At 33.9% G+C, this 24890-nt stretch overlaps 4 protein-coding genes across 10 annotated transcripts; 1 reads left to right on the forward strand and 3 right to left on the reverse strand.

The window, feature by feature from the left end:
- Positions 1-4323: 4323 nt before the first annotated feature.
- On the reverse strand, positions 4324-5021 carry LOC146888209 (uncharacterized). Its single transcript, XM_085669452.1, has 2 exons — positions 4881-5021; positions 4324-4799 (listed from the first exon to the last, which is right to left on the reverse strand). The coding sequence occupies exons 1-2, from the start codon at positions 4962-4964 to the stop codon at positions 4374-4376; spliced, it is 510 nt and encodes a 169-aa protein (XP_085525578.1). The 5' UTR covers positions 4965-5021; the 3' UTR covers positions 4324-4373.
- Positions 5022-6963: 1942 nt separating this feature from the next.
- On the reverse strand, positions 6964-10565 carry MOS2 (D111/G-patch domain-containing protein). Of its 7 annotated transcripts, none has more exons than XM_085669831.1 (4): positions 8911-10562; positions 8591-8692; positions 7628-7793; positions 6964-7254 (listed from the first exon to the last, which is right to left on the reverse strand). In XM_085669831.1, the coding sequence occupies exon 1, from the start codon at positions 10390-10392 to the stop codon at positions 8968-8970; it is 1425 nt and encodes a 474-aa protein (XP_085525957.1). In that variant the 5' UTR covers positions 10393-10562; the 3' UTR covers positions 6964-7254; positions 7628-7793; positions 8591-8692; positions 8911-8967. The 7 variants fall into 7 exon arrangements, with proteins under 7 accessions (XP_085525957.1, XP_085525956.1, XP_027913849.2 ...); XM_085669830.1 differs by having other exon boundaries at positions 6964-7263; XM_028058048.2 differs by having other exon boundaries at positions 7552-7793.
- Positions 10566-11399: 834 nt separating this feature from the next.
- Positions 11400-11924, forward strand: LOC146888210 (uncharacterized). Its single transcript, XM_085670001.1, has one exon. The coding sequence runs from the start codon at positions 11400-11402 to the stop codon at positions 11922-11924; it is 525 nt and encodes a 174-aa protein (XP_085526127.1).
- Positions 11925-21232: 9308 nt separating this feature from the next.
- LOC114173389 (Ribosomal protein S5/Elongation factor G/III/V family protein) lies at positions 21233-24690 on the reverse strand. The gene has a single exon (XM_028057753.2). The coding sequence runs from the start codon at positions 24487-24489 to the stop codon at positions 21409-21411; it is 3081 nt and encodes a 1026-aa protein (XP_027913554.1). The 5' UTR covers positions 24490-24690; the 3' UTR covers positions 21233-21408.
- Between the last annotated feature and the right edge of the window lie 200 nt (positions 24691-24890).

Genomic DNA, 24890 nt, shown 5'->3' on the forward strand with positions numbered 1-24890 from the left:
TGGTTAACAGTACCAGGTTTAATAACCATGTTACATTTCTGAATTTTGGTAAGCAATTAAATTTTATTTTTAATTAGGACCAATTCTAATTTAGAATCACAGTTTTAATAACATTTTATTTTTGGAAGGAAATAAAATGTTCCTTAAACTTTCAATTACGTTCCAAATTGGGGAGAAAAAGTATACCAAATGGGGAGTGGTGTTATATATTCTGGTTCACAGTGCCACGTTTAATAACCATCTTAAATTTCTGAATTTTGTTAAGCAATTAAATTTTATTTTTAATTAGGACCAATTCAAATTTAGAATAACAGTTTTAATAACATTTTATTTTTGTAGGGAAATAAAATGTTCTTTAAACTTTCAATTACGTTACAAAGTGGGGAGTAAAAGTATACAAATGGGGAGTGTTGTTATATATTCTGGTTCACAGTACCAGGTTTAGTAAGCATTTGAAATTTCTAAATTTTGTTAAGCAATTAAAGTTATTTTTAATTAGGACCAATTCAAATTTAGAATAACACTTTTAATGTCATTTTATTTTTGGAAGGAAATAAAATGTTATTTAAACTTTCAATTACGTTACAAAGTGGGGAGTTAAAGTACCCCAACTGGGGAGTGCTGATATATATTCTGGTTAACAGTACAAGGTTTAATAACCATGTTACATTTCTGAATTTTGTTAAGCAATTAAATTTTATTTTTAATTAGGACAAATTCAAATTTAGAATAACAGTTTTAATAACATTTTATTTTTGCAAGGAAATAAAATGTTCCTTAAACTTTCAATTACGTTACAAAGTGGGGAGTAAAAGTACCCCAAATGGGGAGTGCTGTTATATATTCTGGTTCACAGTGTCACGTTTAATAACCATCTTAAATTTCTGAATGTTGTTAAGCAATTAAATTTTATTTTTAAGGTTAAAATACTTCGTTGGTCTTCGTTTTTGTAGCAAAATCTCAATTTGGTCCTCGTATTTTTATTGCTCTCAATTAGTTCCTCATTTTTGTAAATTAGTATCAATTAGGTCCTTTCCGTTAGTAGAGAACTAACACCGTTAAGTAGGTGCCACGTATCAGCTTCTCATTTTTTTGAATTTTTTTATTTTTTTAAAATTTTTTTTAAAATTTTTTTTAAAAAATTTTAAAAAAATATTTATGCCACGTGTCACTTCTGTAATGTGCCACGTGTCAATCTAATATGGTGACACGTGTCAAATTAATGTATGAATCTCAATTTGGTCCTCATATTTGTTAATTTGATTTGATTTCAGTCCCAAATTTTTTTAAAATAATTTTAATTTCATATGTTCCAAATTTAGAACAAATTTAATTTTTTTATAAATGTAATGATGATACTTTTATTACAAGTGATATTTCTATTACATATTTTTAACAATATTTAATTTATTTAAATTTATATTTTACATTAAACTTTATTTAAATTTTATTTTAAAATTATAAATATATAAATTAATAAATTTATATTCGAAATATTTGTATAATATTCAATATCAACAATATTTTAGAGTTGGCTTAAAAATAACAATTTTATAAATTCAAATTTAAAATTTTAAAATAATTTTATAAAAAATTAAAATAAATATATTTAAAATTTTAATATTAAATATAATTAATATTATTAAAATATTTAATAAAAATATCAATTTTAATAAAAATAATCATAACATTATATAAAAGTAAAATTTGGTCTAAATTTGGATTGCCTGAAATTGAAATTTTTTTAAAAAAGTTGGGACTCAAATCAAATTAATTTAACAAATATAAGGACCAAATTGAGATTCATACATTAATTTGACACGTGTCACAATATTAGATTGACACGTGGCACATTAAAGAAGTGACACGTGGCATAAATATTTTTAAAAAAAATTCAAAAAAATTCAAAAAAATTCAAAAAATTCAAAAAAAAATTCAAAAAAAAATTTAAAAATTCAAAAAAACGAGGAGTTGACACGTGGCACCTACTTAACGGGTTAGTTCTCTACTAACGGAAAGAACCTAATTGATACTGATTTACAAAAATGAGGACCTAATTGAGACTAATAAAAATACGAGGACCAAATTGAGATTCCGCAACAAAAACGAGGACCAACGGAGTATTTTAACCTATTTTTAATTAGGACCAATTCAAATTTAGAATAACAGTTTTAATAACATTTTATTTTTGTAGGGAAATAAAATGTTCTTTAAACTTTCAATTACGTTACAAAGTGGGGAGTAAAAGTATCCCAAATGGGGAGTGATGTTATATAATCTGGTTCACAGTACCAGTTTTAATAACCACCTTAAATTTCTAAATTTTGTTAAGAATTTAAAGTTTATTTTTAATTAGGACCAATTCAAATTTAGAATAACAATTTTAATGTCATTTTATTTTTGGAAGGAAATAAAATGTTCTTTAAACTTTGAATTACGTTACAAAGTGGGGAGTAAAAGTACCCCAACTGGGGAGTGTTGTTATATATTCTGGTTCACAGTGCCATGTTTAATAACCATCTTAAATTTCCGAATTTTGTTAAGCAATTAAATTTTATTTTTAATTAGGACCAATTCAAATTTAGAATAACAGTTTTAATAACATTTTATTTTTGTAGGGAAATAAAATGTTCTTTAAACTTTCAATTACGTTACAAAGTGGGGAGTAAAAGTATCCCAAATGGGGAGTGCTGTTATATATTCTGGTTCACAGTACCAGTTTTAATAACCACCTTAAATTTCTAAATTTTGTTAAGAATTTAAAGTTTATTTTTAATTAGGACCAATTCAAATTTAGAATAACAGTTTTAATGTCATTTTATTTTTGGAAGGAAATAAAATTTTCTTTAAACTTTGAATTACGTTACAAAGTGGGGAGTAAAAGTACCCCAACTGGGGAGTGTTGTTATATATTCTGGTTCACAGTACCAGTTTTAATAACCACCTCAAATTTCTAAATTTTGTTATGCAATTAAAGTTATTTTTAATTAGGACCAATTCAAATTTAGAATAACACTTTTAATGTCATTTTATTTTTGGAAGGAAATAAAATGTTCTTTAAACTTTCAATTACGTTACAAAGTGGGGAGTTAAAGTACCCAAACTGGGGAGTGCTGTTATATATTTTGGTTAACAGTACCAGGTTTAATAACCATGTTACATTTCTGAATTGTGTTAAGCAATTAAATTTTATTTTTAATTAGGGTCAATTCAAATTTAGAATAATAGTTTTAATAACATTTTATTTTTGGAAGGAAACAAAAGGTTCCTTAAACTTTCAATTATGTTCCAAAGTGGAGAGTAAAAGTATCCCAAATGGGGGGTGGTGTTATATATTCTGGTTCACAGTGTCACGTTTAATAACCATCTTAAATTTCTGAATTTTGTTAAGCAATTAAATTTTATTTTTAATTAGGACCAATTCAAATTTAGAATAACAGTTTTAATAACATTTAATTTTTGGAGGGAAATAAAATGTTCTTTAAACTTTCAATTACGTTACAAAGTGGGAAGTAAAAGTACCCCAAATGGGGAGTGTTGTTATATATTCTGGTTCACAGTACCAGTTTTAATAACCATCTTAAATTTCTCAATTTTGTTAAGCAATTAAATTTTTTATTTTATTATGGCCGATCCAAAATTCGAAAAACAGTTTTAATAACAACTTTTATTTTTTGTAGAAAATAAAATGTTCTTTAAAGTATCAATTACGTTATCAAGTGGGGAGTACAACTACCCCAATTGGGGAGTGCTGTTATATATTCTGGTTCACGGTACCAGTTTTTATTACCATCTTAAATTTCAACATTTTGGTGGACATCCCCAATCTGCTTAAGCAATGACAAGTACGTGGCAACCACATACTGCTCAAACTCAACTTCATGGAATTGAAATTATAAAATTTCATAAATGGGTCAAAACCGGGGACTACAAAACAATTTCCTGGGGACTTACGTTCAACATTGTGGTTCACAGCCCCATCCTGCTTAAGCAATGACAAATACATGCCAACCACAAACTACTCAAAGTCAACTTCATATGGTTTATAATTCCTGGTCTCCAAAATATAATTCCCCAGTAGATTCAGTGAGGACTTCTATTACATATTTTTTATCTCACAGCAAAATGGGGAGTGAAGGGCAATTAAGTGGAGTGTTGTGTTAAATAATTTGGTTCTACCACCCACAACAAACAAAAAAATATTACTACTGCGCAAAATAAATGCAAAACATCTATAAACCAGCAACATACATTTTCAAAACAAAAACACATAACAGAATCGTGGACAGACTTTGTCCTGTAAAATCCATCTATAACAAACATTCATAAATAACTCAAAATATAATAGCAATGGTGTTTTCAAATTAACAAAATCAACCAATTTGTAGTGATTTCAACTTCTTCTTTCCATAAACAGAATATGGTGTTTTTGTGGCAACACTCTTGAACCGCATCCGAGGTTGGGCCTTCATACGGTCATACATATTGCTTTGTTGTGCACCATCATCTTTTTCATCACTCATTACATCAGCACGTGGATCAATGAAAACATCATCACCAACTTCATCTCGGACCTCATCCTTCGGCTGTTGACCCTTCCAATTTGCAACCAACTCATCCAATGCGGACATAGATTGTTCTAAATCAACTATCTCTACTTCATGATCTTCTAGCAAACGCTCTACCTCTTCCTTGTCCTTCAAATCTTGGGTTTTGTATTCAGTGCCAAAATGTTCAAATGCTTCTCTTACAATAGCATGATCAAGTTCTTCCTTTGACACCGCCACATCAACAATAGCCTATACAACAAAACACGTGTCTGACTTCAATAAAAACTTACAGATTTCAAATATAACTAATATAGTTAAACACGTTCACACCATGTCATAATCAAACGCAGTCTTCATGACCTTGTCACCCACGCTCACATTCATCCAATACAACAATCGTGGGAACAAGTTCATCTTACACTTGAACGTTGATTGGCAAACAACCAAATGATCAAATGACCATAACTGAAAACATAAATCATTAATAAAATCAATTTATGGAAAATAAAAACCATATGTAAACAACATTACAAAACATAAATCAATTTACCTCAAGCAAATAGGCACATCCAACCACATAAAACTCAAATCGACTTGGTTCGTTCTGCAATGTCAACGAAGCACTACACAAGCTAAACACCAAATACTCATACACTAATGTACCCCAATTATATTTTCCAATATTTTTCATGTCATCAACAACTTTAAAAATAACAAGGAAAACACAACCCTTTTACTTGCAAGCAAGAACTCTGATATTCCTAACACAACATATAGCTTGCAAAATAATTCAACATCACCAACATCATCATCAAATTTCATCAAAAAATCATATATCAACTTAACATCAACTCTTTGACGCCCAAAAGTATTCCACGTCTCACTCTCCACAACTTCCTCATTTAAATCAATTTTTTCTCTTACCACCCTCAATCCTAACCCTAAACAAACGTCTAATAAACTAAAGTCCACCACTTCACCACCAACATCAAAACCACCCCTTCTTTCAACCCATTTAATACATAACTGAGATAAAACATTTCTACTTATCTTCAATGATTGCTTTAACATGGGAAACCACCAAAACGAGGGGCTTGCAATATACTCCTTTTGTGCCACAGTTAACTTTTCGTTCAAAGCACCAATGCACTTCGCTTTACAGCAATGACGAAAATACATATCTGTAAAAAATCATAATGTTACGAATTTCACAAATATTATATACATTAAATGAAAAATTATTTGACCACCTCAATCAATTATTTCAACACCCAAACTGCCCTGTTTTGTACACTGATAAAAACAAAATCAACAATACACCCAAATGGACCAAAAGCTCAATACATGATTCGATGATTGGGAAACCCTATAGATAAGTAAAACCGAATTCAAATCGCACAAAATCAACGATTAACAAATACATTAAGGCCAGAAAAAGGTTTCTACCCACCGTGCTCGTTGTTGTGTGCCGGAAGTCTTCGATTTTTGGAAGCCCTAGTGGCCGTCTTCTAAAAATAGCACTAACCCTGAAAACTACGCCGTCGATGAGTTCTGGTCAGACACCTGTTCTCCGACAACGCCTTCCTCTGCCTCTACTCCGACTTTCTATCTCACGCTAACTCCACCCTGCAAGGGCTTCTGATCGCCTTTCTCTCTCCCTCTCTCACCAACACTACCAAGTTTTCCATTTTATCTTACTTTCTCTCTCCACGTCTGCTTTAATTTTGCCAAAAAGAATTTACAGCACAAAACTTCCAAGCACGTGACCATGAGTTCAGTTTCATTTAAAAAAAGTAAAAATAAAAGAAAAAAAGAGTGTCACATCACCCATGTCAAAAATGAGTTCGAATTTTATGTTCGAATATCATTTTCGTTTAATATATGACTACATTTATAGGATGATTGTATTAATATTTTATATCAATTTTTCACTATATGGTTCGATATATCATAATATATAATATTTGATCTAGTAATTTAAAACTATAAAATGGGATATTACAAATTTTATATAATTTTATCAATTCAAATAAAAAAACAATATTACAATGATTTAATAAATATAAATACAAATAAATTTAAAATTTTTAAAAAAAATTAATTAAAGTTGAATGTACGATGTAAATTTAAATAACCTTAACTTTTAAAAATATTTTTAATCAAAGTTAGTCTAAAACTAATTTCAAAAATATTTAATAATAATATTAGCATAATATTTTTATAAAAATTTAATTTAGTTTCAATTTAAAAAAAAATACTTTATTTAAAAAACAAATGGGACTAGGAAAAGTTTCCTATAACAGCAAAATAGGATAATCCTACTATGAAAAGGATATCCACTAAACATTCAAAACCTATAAATGTATGTTCGAACATTGATGCGAATAGATCATCATAAATCAATGTTATAAACTTTATCATCCCTGAAAAATGATGTATTTTTCATCAAGAAAGATTATGTTGCATTTTGTAAAATCGGACCAAATGTTTAAATTTAAAACAAATACTACTTTGCATTTCATATTTATTTGAGATTTCACAACAAATCATCCTCGTTTCTGATCAATACTTGGAAGAGAACATTCCTTTGCAAGATTGCTTTGGAGGAACCTCTTCTTTGCTTGTCAGTAATCACAAATCATGTGTATTTACTGCTTGTCAGCTCACGTTCTATTGGTTACCCCAATTGGTAGGGCTATCAGCTCTGCAAAACCTGGGGTTTCCGCGGATCAGTTCACGAGAAATAAAAAATTTTAAGCTCCAAACTAAACTTGAGAAGTTTAATACGTTTCCCAGATTAGCATTTATTTTGTCTGGTCTGTACTCTAGGCAAGATGACAACTTAGAATCAAAACACAATTGAATTCTTTGGCTTAAAGTAGCATTACTCTGGGCCGGAACAACAATAAAAACAGATAAGAATCTACTCATGCCATAGACCATTCAAATAACCAATTAAATTTGTCCCTATCCCTCATTATCACCCATTCGATTGACTCACCCATGTCTTTCTTCATTAACTACTTTCATCAACAGAATAGCCTGAATCAACAGGCTCTAATGAAGCAACTACACACTGTGGATCTGGTAGTTGTTTCACCCGGAGTCGTGGTAGATTCACTCATAGCAGAACCTGATATACATCTTAAGATTAGAAAGTGAATCTCTCGAAGCTGAACTTTGATCGCTATCTTGTGCAATAAAGAGACTCCGACGAGCTTGAAGTCTTATTCATATTACAACCTACAAATTTCATGCTCTAATATAAGTCATAAGATCCAAGTCACATAATCCATGGCACTTCATACAATATTAGTATGTCAAATCAAATATAACATGAGATCATCAACCAAAAACAAATTATTACACTGAATATGTAGAAGAACACATGCACACACTCCTAACTTGAAACCCGAGCTAGCAAGTAGCATACCCAGTTCAGTAAACAAAACCCAAAACTGAATCATTTTATAATTTTCTGCTATATTGTTGCCACCTTGAGTCTTCGAAATTCTTTTTTCTCAAGGGTTCAAATTTTATTACTTTAACTTTAGTTCAACATGTTCACCGGATCTGAATCATCAAACAGAATTACTATTTTCTTAAATCTTTGACTCATGCATAAATGATGCTCGCGGTTAATTGCAAAACTTAAAGAAATAAAATACTAAACACAATATATAAAATAAATTTGGATTCTAGACGAGAAAATAAACATAAAAAAGCCAAGCAAGCACCAGCTTGAACTCGACAAAGATTTTGTTCCTTCCACATACCAAAAGCACTTAACATTGATATAAAAGAAGGACAAGAAAACTCGTAAAAACAAACAACTCTGCTACCATTTCATCCACAATAATCAAACAATCATTCAACATACCCGAGAACCCACTAAGGTTCTCACTGATCAGTCACAATATAATAACTAACTGCAACTGACATAAATGATGCTTGTACTGCAGCTTTTAAAGATTGAGATAAATCAACCCGAAGTAGATAGAGTTCATCAGAATTGTCTAGAATACAAGAAGATGCCACACCTTTTTACATGTCGGGAGTCTCACATCCTAGCTCAATTCTTGGAGTGCGACTTACAATATGTTGGACAACTTTGCTAAGTGCCTATTGGTTTAAAATGAAATCTGAAATTACAAAAGGTATTATTGTAATGTAACCACACAAAGCAAATAGACTAATATTGTTACAAAGCTATCATGTATTCATACGGTACTAGATCAATCAATATGTGAAATGAAAGACAACAATCTGAACTAAAGTTTTAGCTTTAAATGGATGGTCATCCTTAAATTATCACGGGGTATTAAAGAAGAAGAAAATCAAAGATTCCAAAGATGCATACTTGCAAATATGTTGATCCTAATGAAATCAGTCATACGCGGAATCAGATGCAACAGAATCAATGTCCCAACAAGCTTGGGTCCCCTATATACTCCGCAATTTGTTCAAGCTTCACATTTAGCAGCTCATGAGTATCAGCATCCCTAACAATGGCCATTTCCCGGTCCAAATCCCTCTCCACGAGACTCCCAAATGCACCCTTGTATTTACCAGCCAACACAAGCACAGGTCCCCCGCGTTTCGGAATTGCCGTCTCCAGAAAATCTTGGGATACCCCTTGAACAATCTCCCTGCTCTCATCCATAGATACATCACAAGTGGTAGGTCCAACAACATCCAGAATCTCCCCCTTCTTCAAATACAACCGCCCTCCTTTCAAATCCCTGCTAATCACCCTCACCCGAATATGACTAGTAAGCCAAGAAACCTTCCTCCGATCCACCACTTTTCTCTCCTCTCTCCTACCACCATCCACTCTCTTCTCCTCAACCACATCCCTACGATCCACCCCTTTCCTCTCCTCTCTCCGACTAACATCCACTCTATTCTCCACCTCATCCCTGTCGTGCTTCTTCTTCGGCACTCTATCCTCACGCTGAGACTTCGACTCCTTCAATTTTCTCAAACACCTATCTTCCTCCTTAGAACCCAATTCAGCAACATCCCCCACCTTCACCTTCACCTTCTCTTCACTCCCGGATAGCTCCAAAACAAGATAATCATCACCTATACAAGACACAACAGTACCCTTCCGCCCAGCATCTCTTCCCCCAACAATCCTAACAACCTTCTCATTCTTCTCATTCTTCTCATTCTTCTCCCTGTCCTTATTGTCCTTGTCATTGCTACTCCGAACCAGCGCAGCAGGAGCATCACCAACAAAACCCAATCCTTCCTTGGCAGTTCTCCGCTTGATCTCCCTAACCTTCACGTCCTCCTTCGCGTTCTTCCCAATCCCCATCCCTTCCTTCCACCCGTACCCGGCAAGCAGCGCCGCGCCAAAACCCTCGACTGGGACATCCTTGAATTCGTCAAACCCCTGATCCTCCGGTAGCCGCTCCATGTCGTCCTTCAGCTTCTGCAGCATCGTGCTCTCCGCCGGAACGCGGCGCGGCGGCGGCGGAAGTGCTGTGCCGTTGTTTTGCTCATTTTTTTTGTCGGTGCGGAGGTTGAGGCCGTAGGTGACGTCGGAGTCGGGTTGGCCGTCGGCGGCGTGGACTTCGAATGTAAGTGGTTCGGATTCGGGGTCGGCGGTGGGGAGGTGGAGGTTCTTCATCTTCTTAAAGGGTTTCCATTGGTTTTCGATTGGCGGAATTAGGGTTTTGGGGGCGAGGGAGGGAGCGGGTTTGGAAGGATCGAATTCGGTGATGAGGTGTTTGGATCCGCCAGCGTCGTTTTGGGCGGTGGAAGTGTCGTCGAAGGTATTGACGGGTTTGGGCTTTGATTGGGATTTCGATGACGGGACAGAAAACGAAAGCTTCATTGTTTCGCTTCTTCTTTCACGAATCGGATCGAATCGAGAAGAAGATGGTGATAGAGCTGAAGCAATTAGGGTTCTTCTAAGGTCAATTGCGTTGCGCTGATGCAAGGGGGGAATTTTGTCTTTGCTATTCACTCTTCGGAAACATGAAAATTGTAGTTTGGTCCCCAGGCTGCTCTACTACTCAAACAAGCGTTTTAAAATATTATTTTTAAAATGCAATATTTAAACTGTTTTATTTAAAAACAAAATTAACTATGAATTATTTGATAAAAACTTATTTATCCGAAATGATAGCATAAATTATATCTTAAATCATCCAAAAGTTATTTTTCTATGACAAATTTAGTTAATTCATAAGTTGATCTTAAATTAAAATATTTTTTATTTTAATTTAATATACATCATCAGTTGACGAACAACTTCGTGAAAAATAAAAATATACATTTTATTCTATAATATTAATTAAAATTAACATATTAAAATAAAAATATATAAAAACATATTAATAGTAACTTAAACTAAATTTAACTTCTTACAAATTTGCTTATTTATATCAAACAAATTTAGATTATCGAAAGTCCACTTTTATTTTTAAAAATATTTGGACTTGGTTTAATTAAAGTGGTGTAAGGCAAGCTCATTTGTTTTTCTATGACTTCTTCCAGTTGTCCATATACTTTCACTCTATTTCCTCTTGTTGAGAATATTATTTAATATCTTTTTTATTTAAATTAGTTTTTAGCAAATATTTCAGTTTTAAATATATGTTTCAGTTTTAGGAAATTAGTTATTATTTTAAATTAGGAGTGAGATATTCTAAATATTTTATACTTGATATTTGTTATATTTTGCTCTATATATAGAATATATCAATAAAATACAAAAACATGTTCCTCCGTATAACATATCACATATATCTCTCATATATTTCATATCTCTCATATTTTTAAAAGCCCCAAAAATCTCAACAACTGGTATCAAGAGCCATTGTTCTTACTGCCGATAGAATGGAAGGAAATATGTCACACGTCGCTATTCCACTCTTTGATGGTGAAAGTTATGATCTATGGGCGGTAAGAATGAAAACATATCTAGAGGGGCTAGATCTATGGGAAGTTGTGGAGGAAGATGATGTTCCCTTGTCTGAAAATCCCACCATGGTTCAAATGAAAGCGCATAAAGAAAAGAAAACGAGAAAGGCAAAGGCAAAATCATGCTTGTTCGCAGGTGTTTCACAAATGATTATGACCAGGATCATGACTTTAAAGTCTCCCAAAGAAATATGGGAATACTTGAAAGCAGAATATGAAGGGAACGAGAAGATTCGAGACATGAAAGTTTTGAACTTGATAAGGGAGTTTGAGATGCAAAGAATGAAAGAGTCAGAAACAATTAAAGAATACTCAAACAAATTGTTGGGTATTGCCAACAAGATAAAATTGTTGGGAAAAGAGTTTCCAAATTCCAAACTCGTTGAGAAAATTCTGGTGACGGTGCTGGAAAGATATGAGGCATCTATTGCTTCCTTATAAAATACAAAAGATTTGTCTACAATCACCTTTACAGAGGTGATACATGCCTTGCAAGCACAAGAACAACGAAGATTGATGAGAGAAGATCATGAGGCGATTGAAGGTAATTTAAATTACACTGAAGATAATGCTCTCATAGTCAAGAAAAATAGAAGGAGCAAATACAACAACACACAGGTTTTTCCATCTTGTCCCCATTGCAAGAGAAAAGGTCATCAACCTAACTGGTGTTGGTGGAGGCCAGATGTCAAATGTCACAAATGTGGTCAATTGGGACATGTGGAAAAGGTATGCAAATCTAAAGATTCTCAAGAAGATGTTCAGATTGTGGAGAATAAATCAGATGAGGATAAATCAGAGGAAGATCTACTTTTTACAACATCATGTGTCACAACCAATGAATCTTCAAAAGATTGGATTATAGATAGTGGTTGCACAAACCATATGACTCATGATAGAGAAATTTTCAAGGAGCTGAATAAATCAAATAATTCCAAGGTAAGAATTGGAAATGGAGAACAACTTGCTGTGAAAGGTACAGGAACAGTTTCAATTAAAACTCATTCAGGTATCGAATTAATTTTTGATGTCTTATATGTTCCTGAAATTACCCAGAATTTGTTAAGTGTTGCTCAATTGTTAGAGAAAGGTTATAAGGTCTCCTTTGAAAATAAAGTATGTGTGATCAAAAATGCTAACAACATAGAGGTATTCAAAGTCCACATGAAAGACAAAAGATTTGTGCTGGATTTTATGAAGGAGGAATTTGATACAAAGAAAGTGAACATGAAAGAAGGATCAAAATTAGAAAATAAATATCTTTGGAAGAAAGTAGATGTCCAAGTGAAGAAAGTAGATGGAGGTTCACATTTTAATATTCACAAAAGGTCCAATGCCACTCCAATGAAATCTACACCGAACAAAGCAAATGAAGATGATGCTGATATAAGAAGAAATATGAAGGCCAAATTGAAGAAAGATGTGATGCCATGGAAGAAGGAGAAAAACAAATATTGCAAACACAAAAAGAGGAGAAAATCAAGCATCAAAAGATGGAGAATCAAATCTGAAGATATAAAATAAACAGATATTAAGTAAGGAGGAATGTTGAGAATATTACTTAATATCTTTTTTATTTAAATTAGTTTTTAGCAAATATTTCAGTTTTAAATATATGTTTCAGTTTTAGGAAATTAGTTATTATTTTAGATTAGGAGTGAGATATTCTAAATATTTTATACTTGATATTTGTTATATTTTGCTCTATATATAGAATATATCAATAAAATACAAAAACATGTTCCTCCGTATAACATATCACATATATCTCTCATATATTTCATATCTCTCATATTTTTAAAAGCCCCAAAAATCTCAACACCTCTTGATAACATCTCATTTACATTCTCCCCTTTCTAAAGTAGAACCCGAGTTAGGGCTTGAGCAATCCTCCTTCGAGTTAACGAAACGCTTTTCTTCACGTAAGTCAATCCCTAACTTATGTTCCATACCGTTTTTCTGTTCCGAAGTTTTGGTTCCATGTTGTTCACTGTTATGCTCTCATTTTCACCTCCATTTGTTTTGTTTGCCAGCCGCTTCTTAAGTTGTAATCGTGTTGTGGTGGTCTTCTTTTGGGGCTTGTTGTTGGGTTAGCAACTGTCGAGGTAGTTGAAGTTAGGATTTTAATGGTTTTGAAATATCTTGCTTGTTTTTGGTTCTATTTCCTGTTTAAAATGTGTGGATGATGCTTGTGTGTGTATGAGAATGAACTATTTGTGGTTTGATTTTGGATTCTAGTTGTGCATGTGTAAGCAAGTGAGAAACATGCTATTCTCGCCCAAACGAGCAACTCTCACCTAAACGAGAGTAGCAAAAACTCACCTTTTCCTCTATTCGAGTTGTCACTCAGGCAAGGATCTTCAGTTTTGAGCGAAGAGCAAGCTCGCTCAGGCGAGCGAGAAAGTCCTGCTTAAGCGAGAACTCGCAGAAAACTCACAGTGTCACTGTTCGAGCTATCTCTCAGTCGAGAATGCTTAGCTTAAGTGAGAGAACCTTTGTCGCTTAAGCAAAGGCTTCTAGCTTGAGCGAGACTATTGCATGGATGTGTTTTATTACTTGCTTTCTACTATAATTAGTTGTTTATTCCTTAAAGGTATGATAAATGATGTTGTGCATGTATGGTGTGATATTTGGAATTGTATTTCATATGTTGGGTATGAGATGATTATGTTTTGAGATAATATGTGTACTATGTGAGCTTGACATAATTTCTTGAGTCTCTTGGGGAGACTTTATGTGGTGTAATTGTAGTGTATGTAATTAGATAAGGATTCAAGCAAGGTTGCATCCAAAAACTCTAAAGAATCAGTCAAACTCACGTAGAGTAGACTGGTTCAAGTGGTGAGAGTAGTAGGAGGTCCTAGTCTCTGGCAGGATAATGGTCTTATATGATCATGGACTAACCTTGTTTGTGGTAGGGTGAAACCCATTGGCAATGGCTCTATAGAGCAATAGAGGCCACCACAAGTGCAAGCAACCAGTGAATCTGATCTCATTACATGTATCTGGATCATCGAGTTAGAGGGTCTTTGATTGTTTACTATCACATGTTTGGTGTGCTTACTGATTTGCTTGCTTATTAATTGTTTGCATATATATATATATATATATATATATATATATATATATATATATATATATATATATATATATCAAAAATATTTTTTCCTCTAGCTTACCCTTTCTCTTTGTGTCTGTGTTATGTTTGGTTTTCGTTCTTTTTTTTTTGCGATGATCACCAATGTTGGTGTGAGCAGATGTGGAGGCTTCTGGTGATCGTGAGGATGGTGGAGATGCAGCTGTATAGAGTAATCCTTTTGGCCAAACTACTTTCAAGTTTAAATTATGTTTATGGCATTGTTTTGTACCTATGGCACTTCTGTTTCAGTATATTTTGGATAATTATAAAAGGTTAATTCTGATATGCTTATGTCATTGCTCTATTTTATTATAATTTTGTGATACTTTATGTATTAGAATTATCTATTAAATGGGATGTCACACGAATAAACTAATAATAATTATAAACATATATTTTAATTTGAAAGAAAATTACTAACTTAAAAACACTTAATTAGATCTTAAAGTTAAACACTTAATAAATTTTCATTTTAAAGACGGTGAATTGATAGGTTGGAATTTTAATTTAATATTTAATTTTTTATTTTATTTTTTAGTTGGTCAAATTTTATTAAAATCCATTCATTTTAACTTTTATTTTTATGGTTTGTTTATATGAGACCCGATTTGTACTGATGTTTAGTTCGTATTCATGTAAATACTTGAATTTTGTTCTTTATAGTAAATAGAAAAAAAATTAAGAAGTTAAAAATTGATATCAATAGTAATGATAAATATAAATATGATTTAAAATAAGATACATCAATTTTATCATGTTTATAAATCAATGCAATAGTTCTGATTATCCAAGATCATGAGCATCCAGGTTCATGACAATACTAATTCTAGTAATCATTGTTTTGTTCAATATAAAATTTTAACTTTCTAAACATGTATGTATGTACATGTTATGAAACTGATATAATCTATAGTATAAAACTGATACAACTTTATGAAATTTAAAATTTGATTCAAAAAACATAAGAATGCAATACAATAATTGACAAATAATCGGAATAGAGTAAGATTAATTTGTATATCTCTTGCCAAATATTTTCAAATATTTATTTGTAAACCACATTTGTAGGTGTAGTGGTTACATCTTCATCTTCATCCATAATTAGTATTTTCAATCCTCTTTTTTATTTCACTTTAGAAATTGTTACATATAGTTGTCCATGAGTGAATACGGGACGAGGACGATAAAGTTCAACTTTAGAGAGAGCTTGCCCTTGGCTTTTGTTTGTTGCCATGGCAAAGCATAGACATAAAGGAAATGCTTACTTTGAAACTTGAAAGGCATGATGAAATCATAAGGAGTCATGTTCATTTTTGGTATGAATGTTTTATCATCAAAGTTTTTGCTTGTTATTAGTGTTCCTGCAGAAACAAATAAGGAATGTTAGGGAATACAAATAGCATCTTACCCTAATCTTTGACCTCTCGAACTGGTTTCTCCTTGACTTGTACATGCCATCTTCTAATGTTGGCGGTCTGGACCCTTAAGGGGTTACCTTTGGAAAGGGCTCCGACCATCAAGTCAACAAGGGTTCTTAAGAGTCAAATCTTAGATTAGTGAATTAATGAAAGCGTACCTTTAATTGTTGGGGTCCACGTGTATTTATAGAGTCATTAATTGCACATGCCCCCTTGTTTATGGGTTGGGCCAATATTTAGGTTCTCGATGGGCTTGGCTGGGCCCAAGTCCTGAGTCTCTATGGGAAGCCTAAGTTTATAGTTTAACGGATCCTTTATTGTACTGTACCTTTTATAGTAGGCGGCCTAGGCCGTTATGCACTCGTAGGTGATTATCCGTCTAATGTTTTTATCATAGGACTATATATATAGACAATTTAGACCGTAGGGTTATCTAAATTTGCCTAGATATAGTACAATTATTGTAATAGAGATAACATTCTTTTCCAAATCATTGACTTACAACATTGTACCATTGCAAAGACCATTTACTTGATCAATGTTTCTTAAAAGCATGATAGGTACACCAAATTTCAATTTAATACTATGATTGGGAATCCCTAAGCATTAAGTATCATTGAGAAACTCTAGAGTAAATCATTCACCTTGAATTTGTTGATCTTCATCAAATTGGCAAGGAGTGTCCGAACTTAAATAAATTTGTTCTTCACCACATATTAAAGACAAAATGAAGTCATTTATCTGTTCAATAAGTCAATTGTATGATAAAGTATAGCCTCATCACCAAAGAAACCATAATTAATGATATTCTTAATAGACCAGGATAAACAAAATTCACTAAAAATGAGTAAAGGTATCTCAGATTCTTGAATTAAAAGATCTGGCAATATACAAATGTTGCCTTCACCATTTTCATTCAAATCAATATCTCCATCTCACTGAATAAAATAATATTTACTTTTACTTTATTTTTTATATTTTTTAAATTATAAAATAATGATAAAATAAGAATCAAACCAATAACTATAAATAAATAACTAGAGTGTTATAAAAAATATATAATAACAAAAATATAAATTGATATAAAGAACAAGCAGATGAAGTGAAATAAATAAACATGAACAAGAAATCATGCATAACTGGAGATAAATTAAATGAAATAAATAAACAAGATCTGTGCATAACTAGAGATAAATTAAATGAAATAATTAAACAGACTTGTGCATAGCTGAAGATAAAATTAAATGAGACAAATAGGATCAGTGCATAACTAAAGATAAAATCAAATGAAATAAATAAACAACAACAGTGCATAACTAGAGGCAAAATTAAATAAATAAATAAACATGACTAGTATATAACTAAGATAAAATTAATCAAATAAATAAGACATGTACGTAACTAGGAGTAAATTAAATCAAGTAAATAAATAAATAGATAGGACCAATACTTAAATGGAGATAAATTAAAATAATATAAATATAAAAGAATAAAAATGATAATAAATGAAAATAAGTTAAAATAGAAATAAATAAAATAGTATACGATTCAAACTAAATAAAGATTAATATAATACTCATGAATTTATCAACTGATATGATAAGAATTTTGGAATCTTATTCTCCAAACTTTCTCACTCATTCTCTCTCTATATATTATTTTCTCTCTTGTCCTTCACTCTTTTTCCTTTCTCACACGTAACTTACCTTTCTTTTATCTCTTTTCCACAACATTGTCTTTCCATTTCACCCATATTTATAAGCTAAAGTTCAAGTATTCATATATGTGCATTAATTGCATGGTGACATGTGCATTAGATACATGGTTATTGGTTCTAGTCTCCTTATCTTTCTTTTTCTTTTCTTTATTGTTTTTTCTTATATTCTTATCTATTTATATTCTCATCTCTAAGAAGTTTTTTTTTTTTAATAAATAATGCTTTAACACACACACACTTTTTATTTACTTTTATTATTATTATTTTCATTTTACTTAGTTATAATATTTCTTAAAAGTATTTGATTTATTATTATTATTATTATTATTCTTTTTTAATATTCAAATTACATCGAGATGAAATATGAAACATAAAAAAATATAAGATTTTCTAAATCTTATTTTTAAGGATAAGGATAGAATAACTAATACAGTTATTTAAAAGTATGGATGTTATATTTAACATATAAAATAATTTTAATATTATTGAGTTAAAAAGACCATATCTATTCTTGCTAAATGTATCAAAATTTGGAAGAGATTAAATAACAATTTCACATCCAGTTTGCAAACTACAAACATATTTGTTTTAATTTTCTTCTAAAATTAATAGGGTTTGATAAAAAATATTTAATGGATAATTTTATATATTAAGTAATTATTTGATGGTTGTTATAATGGTTAAATCTAATGAAGTGCACACCATGCCTAACCTTATGACTTAATTGATTTACTTAAGTTAAACTATTTTTAATACAATATCGACAACTCTCTGTTCCAAATGGATGTATATACTAGAGCAACATAACAAGATCAGGAGATAGAAAAATATAGAAGAAAGTTGTATATTAATTTGTCTCATCATGCAAACTACATTTATATACTGAGTTTCATCAAGTGAAGTAATTTTACGAAGAACAAAGGTAGTATTATTTTGATCTATAATATTTTTTACTAATATTCTGACAATTGTTTAGACTCATAGTTACTCATAACTAACTTCTTAAATACTCTTCATATAAATCAATCATGATTTAACTAAATATTATTTTCGCAAATCATTCTTAGTATTTCAGCTTCTAATCATTTTTGAGTGACCCATTTAAGTTTTTTTCTTTTTCAAGTCACTTATGACTTAATCAATTATTATTTTCACAAGCTATTTTTGGTTTAATTAGGCTTAATTAAATATTATTTGAATAACAATCACTTCGAATTAATAATTGAGTATTTTTTTTTATCAAATAACCACTCTACCAAAATAAAAAGATTAGTTGATTAGTGATCAAAAGATCACATAGTTGCTTACTTGAGAGAAATATAGTGTATTGACATGTATGATATTACTCTCTTTTAGTATAATATATGAACACAAACAATGATAAACTAGATAAAGTGTTGGCACTATACTATGTAATCTCTCTTCTTGATTTTTTTATATGGGTTGTAAAGAAAGTAGCTCTTGTAATTTCCTTTGAAGAGCTTCAACTATTTTAAATGCCCTTACATCTCTCAACTTCATTTTAAAAGATGCATTAAATATATTCTATTCATTTTAAATGTCCTTACATCTCTTAGCTTGATTTTAAAAGATGCATTAAATATATTCTATGCAGTATTAAATGTTCTTTTCTTCTTTACTTGACAGTGTGTCTTTCTTTAAATTTGTTTAAAGTATTGTTAAAGTATAGTGTCTTAAGTAAATAATCTTTTTAGAATTAATTATGAAACAAGTATTACCATAATCAACTATTCTTCTATTATGGTTCAAACAATAGAATTTGTATCTCTTAGACTTCTTAGGACAACCAATGAAGAAAAGCTTCTTTTCGTGTACATCTCAGACTTGTACTTCTTCTATACATGAAAAAAAAAAAAGGACTAAGATTGACATTTTTTAATTCAACAACTGACATGAAACTTCTCAATTGTGTAAGTGCAGATACATGAGTATATAGATCAGATTAACTTGTTTAGTTCCCATCAATATTAAATTGAAAATGTTAGGTAGGCCAACATGTGCTTTTGAAGAATGTTTCACTACAGAGCTTTTCACACACATTGGCTCATACTCTTCTTAAACACATCTTGAACATGAGGAAGGAAAATGACCTGACGCCTATTCTTGACCAAATACTTCCTATACACTATCATCCTAAAGTAGCATTCTCTTCGGCTCTCAGGCTCAGAGATGACAACTTTGAATCATAATACAACCAACAACACACATGATTCAAGTAACCAAATAAAGTTGTCTACATCCTCAGTTTCACCAATTAAATGAACCTGAACCTGATAAAGAGTTGAAGATTAGAAAATGAATCAGGAATTTGGAGTTTGATTTCCCTCCTGTGGATTGAAGAGACTCCCACCAGCTCGAAGTCTCGTACAAATTAGATTCAAGAGGCACCCTTGAAAATACATGCTCTAATATCAGTGTTGCATCCACATGTCCGTGGCAACATTTGGCACTGGCAAATCAGTAAACAAAATCCACAATGCAGTACAAAACAATATACACCATTCCTCACTGCCACAATGCAACCGGGCTTACCAAATCATGCCAACCAATGAGATCCATGATGGAACCAGCAAGATCCGAGTAGGATCGGTACTTTCAACTCAACACTGCAAGTAAATTACCCACCGTGAGCCAAAGACACCTCAAATTGAAAGGGAGTTGACATTTGAGATGGGTATGTTAATCAAATAAAAAAGTAGCAAAAAATATTCACTCAGCAAATAAATTTACATATAAATACACCATTAATATCTACCTGTTCTATCTGATACTTCACATTTTAGACCCATCAAATGTACAAGAAAAAAAGCTGAAAATAGAAAGGAGCAAATAATATTCACTAGACCGAGAAATAACCATAAAACAGAAGAATAACGAGATAGGCTAGAATGAATTTGAACTTTCTTCCCTCTCTAACGTGCGGAAGCGGTTTAAAACTATCATAAAACATAGATATGCTTGACTGATGAAAGCTTATGAATTGTCAAGGATACTGAAAGAAGTTCAGGGAAATTGAAATACTATGACACAAAAGCTTAATAAAACTACATGTTTCACAAAAATTAGGCATTGTTTGCTATTTGATCACCTTACTCGTTTAATACTTGTGAACCATGGGAATATAGTTTTGACAATGAACTTAATACTCATTGTCTGAAAAGTCTTCATAAAGCAATCAACTATGACAGTATAGTTTTGACATTTGATACTTGTGAACCATGGCAATTTAGAAAGAAATCACAGCAAGAAAAGATGAAAAGAATGTAAAATGGTCAATTTGTGCCTTCAAAGGCTTAGGAATTGATTGTCAGATGAGTGAAACAGATGCATGGTAAATGAATATAACACCACAGCCAGTATATTACCGATCTAAAGTCAAATTCCATTTTCCAGAACATAAGAAAAGCCAAACCATACATACATTGAAATGGAACATTATATTTTACTCAAAATATAAAGTCATCATAAATTTGATTGTATTCTATGTAACAAAACTTTGGTGAAGCTACAAATAAATAAACTCACAATGCAAAATTGTTCCTAACGGTACAGTACATGAAGTATGAGTTACACATATTCCACAACTACATGTTCTCGTAACAGCTAAGGAGACAACTGTAACGAGAAGTCTCAGACTTTACGAGCCAGTGTCCTCTGCTTGGTTCCATGCTGCACAACCTTTTCCTCCACAGGAAGGCCCTTGCGACGCCTGACGGCATCAATTAACTTTCTTGCGGTGTTTGGAAGAACACTAGAACCATCTCCAAACTCTTCAATTTCCTCTTCTGTTTTAGGTACAAAGAAAGGATCCTCAGAAAGTGCTTCCCAGTGGCTAAGGACAAGAAGTGCACTTGCAGCACCAGAAGTCCACCTTCTAAGCTCATCCGCAAAACCAAAGCTCTCAGAAACAGGAACATATGCATGGACAGTGAAGAAAGGGGAACCTTCTTGCATCTCTTCCTTCAAAATTCGGGCCCTTCTCCGGGAAAGTACAGCATACATGGGACCCAAATATTCAGTAGGTGTATTCAATTCACAGAAGTACATTGCTTCTACAAGCCGTGGCTTATTCTGAAGCACAGCTGCTCTACATGCATCTTTGACAGTTGCTATTACCTGCCCTGCAAAGATGCCATACTGCTCAGATTGCTGGGGCATTTCAGATTCATCACTATGCCCTGAAAATGGAGATATGCGAGCCTCAACAACAAATGCCAAACCCCACATAGGTTCATCACACAAGGGTCCGGCTGAAGTGGCCAGTTGGAACCCAGATATTACACTACTCTCAAGGTTTTCAGCGTCAATATACACAGCTTGGTTTGCAGTTGAAGACCTCTCAGCAACTGAGTCACTGGTAGTAGAATCGGCCACAAAACCCAACCTCTCTGACACATGAGAACAACCCCGTATTAAGACAGAACTATCGGTACTCTCTGCTTTGATATCAGGAGTGAAGAGTAGGTTAGGACCAATCTGCCTTGGTCCAAGTGCCCATATCCTCCTCAAAACCTTTAGCCACTTCAGTTTACATTTCTCAGCATGGTCCTTGTCGTCTTCATTCCTGCTCAAAATATCACCCTCCACTGCATCCAATATGCGTTTTTTTAGCACTTCAACTGGATTTTCATTTTCAAGAATACTTGGTCTCTGGGTTTCCAAACTTTTTAAGGTATGCCCCGAGTTAACTCCAATGATATCTGCAAGTAAATCGGAGCTTTCATCGAGCACCTTTGTCAGAGAAGGTAGAAGTTTCATCACCTGCACCCGAACAACACATCTTCCATTGGGTGTTGTTTTTTCAACATAATCTGATCTCCTGCTAAGAACTTTCAAATTTTCCATCACGTTCAATACCTCTCCCTCGATGGTTTCTTTGTAGGACACTAGAGGTGGAGAAACCTCCAAGCTTACCTTCGCAAACCTATCCTTCAAATCCTTTATGCATCTCTCAAGATGAACTTCTCCAGCAGCAGCAAGAACATGCTCTCCCCTAGAAGACACTGTGACCTCAACAAACGGATCTGCTCGATTGAGAAGCCTCAAGCCCTTGAGCAACGCACCCACATCAGCAGGGTCGGACGGCTCAATCGCAACCCTCAAAGTCGGGGCAACTTGGAATGCCATACTCGAAAAAGGCCAACAATTCCTAGTAGAAGAAAGTGTAGCACTCTTCAATATATGCTGCCCAAGACCTCCAATGGCAACAATATTCCCTGCCTTGGCAGATGTCACAACTTTCAACCCTTGCCCCATCATCAAATACAACGATTTCAACTCAGCCTCCTGTATATGCTTCTGCATCGATTCTCCTTTCAACGGATCATACAACGCAGAAAGCACAAAAACTCTCTGCCCCGCATACAAAACCCCACTAAAAATCCTAGCAAAAGCAAGAAAGCACTCATCGGAATCACCCTCCCCTTCATCACCATAACCATTGCCAACCTCCCCCCTCTGTCCGGGCACCATCTTAACCGGCAAAGCAAACATCTTCGACACGAAAGCCACACAAGGAACCTCATCCCCACTTTCACACCCCTCCACCGCCTTCCTCGCCATCTCCGCCTCCTCCACCACCCGCTCCTCCACCACATCCCCAACAACCTCCCTTTTCGGAATCAACCTCGATATCCGAAACGCCTGTGCCGCAACCGGGTCCGGCAGACATCTAACCACCATCGACAAAACAGCGTCTGACAGCGGAAGCCACCGGCTCATAACCGCCTGCAGCACGACCTTCACATCCTTATTCTGCAGCTCGCGCGGTGGCACCGACAAACTAAACGACCTAATAACTTTCTCCACCAGCCCCTTGTCCCCTTCCAAGGCCCCCTGATAAACCTGCCACAAGGGTTCCAACACAAACTGAACAAACATAGGTTTCTTATTAGCACCAGCACCTTTCTTCCCCACAATCATCTTCGTCTTAGGGTTAAAATACCTAGGTCCCCACAAGGCTCTCAATAACGCATTCACACTTGCACCAAGCTTGGACGCATATATCTCCGCAAACTCACGAATCCCAAATCCCCACCCGTCTAAGGCGCAAGCAAATATAACATTCCCCTTCTGCGGCTGAAAAACGTCCTCGTTATCGTCGTAATCCTCCAGAGTCTCACCAGTGCTGCCGACGGTTCCGGTGCCGGCGAGGAGAGAATCGACGTCGGAGAGGTATTTTTCTGACTTGTAAGCGCTGACTATTCCGTTGACCTCGTGCACGATTCGCAATAGGCGCGTGTAGGCTTCGGAGGGAGTGAGTTTGAGTTCGGTGATCAAGCGATCGAGTTTGTTGAGAACGAGGCAGGGGATAAGGCGCTCGATCCAGCACTGGCGGAGGACGGCGTGCGTCTGGATGTGGACGCCCTCCACGGCGTCGACCAGGAGGAGCGCCCCGTCGCTGAGGCGCGCCGCCGTGGAGACCTCGCTGCAGAAGTCGATGTGACCAGGGGAGTCAATGAGGTTCACGGCGTGGCCGCGGTAGCGGAGGAGGATGGAGGAGCTCTTCATGGTGATGGCGCGTCGTTGCTCCTCGTCGAGGTAGTCCATGAAGCGGACGCGCCCGGCGAGCTTCGGGTGAACGACACCGCCGCCCGCCGCCGCAATTAGGTGGTCGGCGAGGGTAGTCTTGCCATGGTCGACGTGCGCGAGGATGCAGATGTTGCGGATTCGATCGCGGTCACAATCGCCATCCGAACTTCCCTCCTCCATTTTCGAATCTGAAGAAGCACTTCAAGAAAAAATTGGTAAAAGGACGCAGAAGTTAGAGACAGCGGCTTCTGTATAACGCGCGTTTGCCGTAAAACGACGTCAATCCAAACGTGCCGCCAATATATGATAAACCCTAAAACGCCAATTTCAATGAGAAAGAAGAAGGTCTATATATCTTCTTTATTCAACCATAAACTATTATATCTGCATCTGTGTTTTTTTTCTCTGCTATATAAGTTAGATGTAATTATGGTTTTAATAATTTAAATTCGAAAATATATTTATCTAAATTTGGGGACCCAATATAGTTTTAAGTTAGGATAGGCAATCTCTCATCTTCACAATTATGCAAAATTAATAATTACTTAAAATAAGAATGATTTATTATTGATTTTAATAAG

Source organism: Vigna unguiculata, chromosome 2 (assembly GCF_037176805.1).
Source record: "Vigna unguiculata cultivar grain cowpea cultivar isolate G323 ecotype 2 chromosome 2, ASM3717680v1, whole genome shotgun sequence".
Lineage (NCBI taxonomy): Eukaryota > Viridiplantae > Streptophyta > Magnoliopsida > Fabales > Fabaceae > Vigna > Vigna unguiculata.

What these genes read in the sequence shown, in the direction of transcription:
- LOC146888209 (XM_085669452.1), bottom strand. Translation starts at nt 4,964, where the DNA reads ATGAACTTGTTCCCACGATTGTTGTATTGGATGAATGTGAGCGTGGGT. An exon ending in CTGCGTTTGATTATGACATG is followed by an intron (nt 4,800 to 4,880) that starts GTGTGAACGTGT and finishes TTTGTTGTATAG; the next exon opens with GCTATTGTTGATGTGGCGGT.
- MOS2 (XM_085669831.1), bottom strand. Translation starts at nt 10,392, where the DNA reads ATGAAGCTTTCGTTTTCTGTCCCGTCATCGAAATCCCAATCAAAGCCC.
- LOC146888210 (XM_085670001.1), top strand. Translation starts at nt 11,400, where the DNA reads ATGGAAGGAAATATGTCACACGTCGCTATTCCACTCTTTGATGGTGAA.
- LOC114173389 (XM_028057753.2), bottom strand. Translation starts at nt 24,489, where the DNA reads ATGGAGGAGGGAAGTTCGGATGGCGATTGTGACCGCGATCGAATCCGC.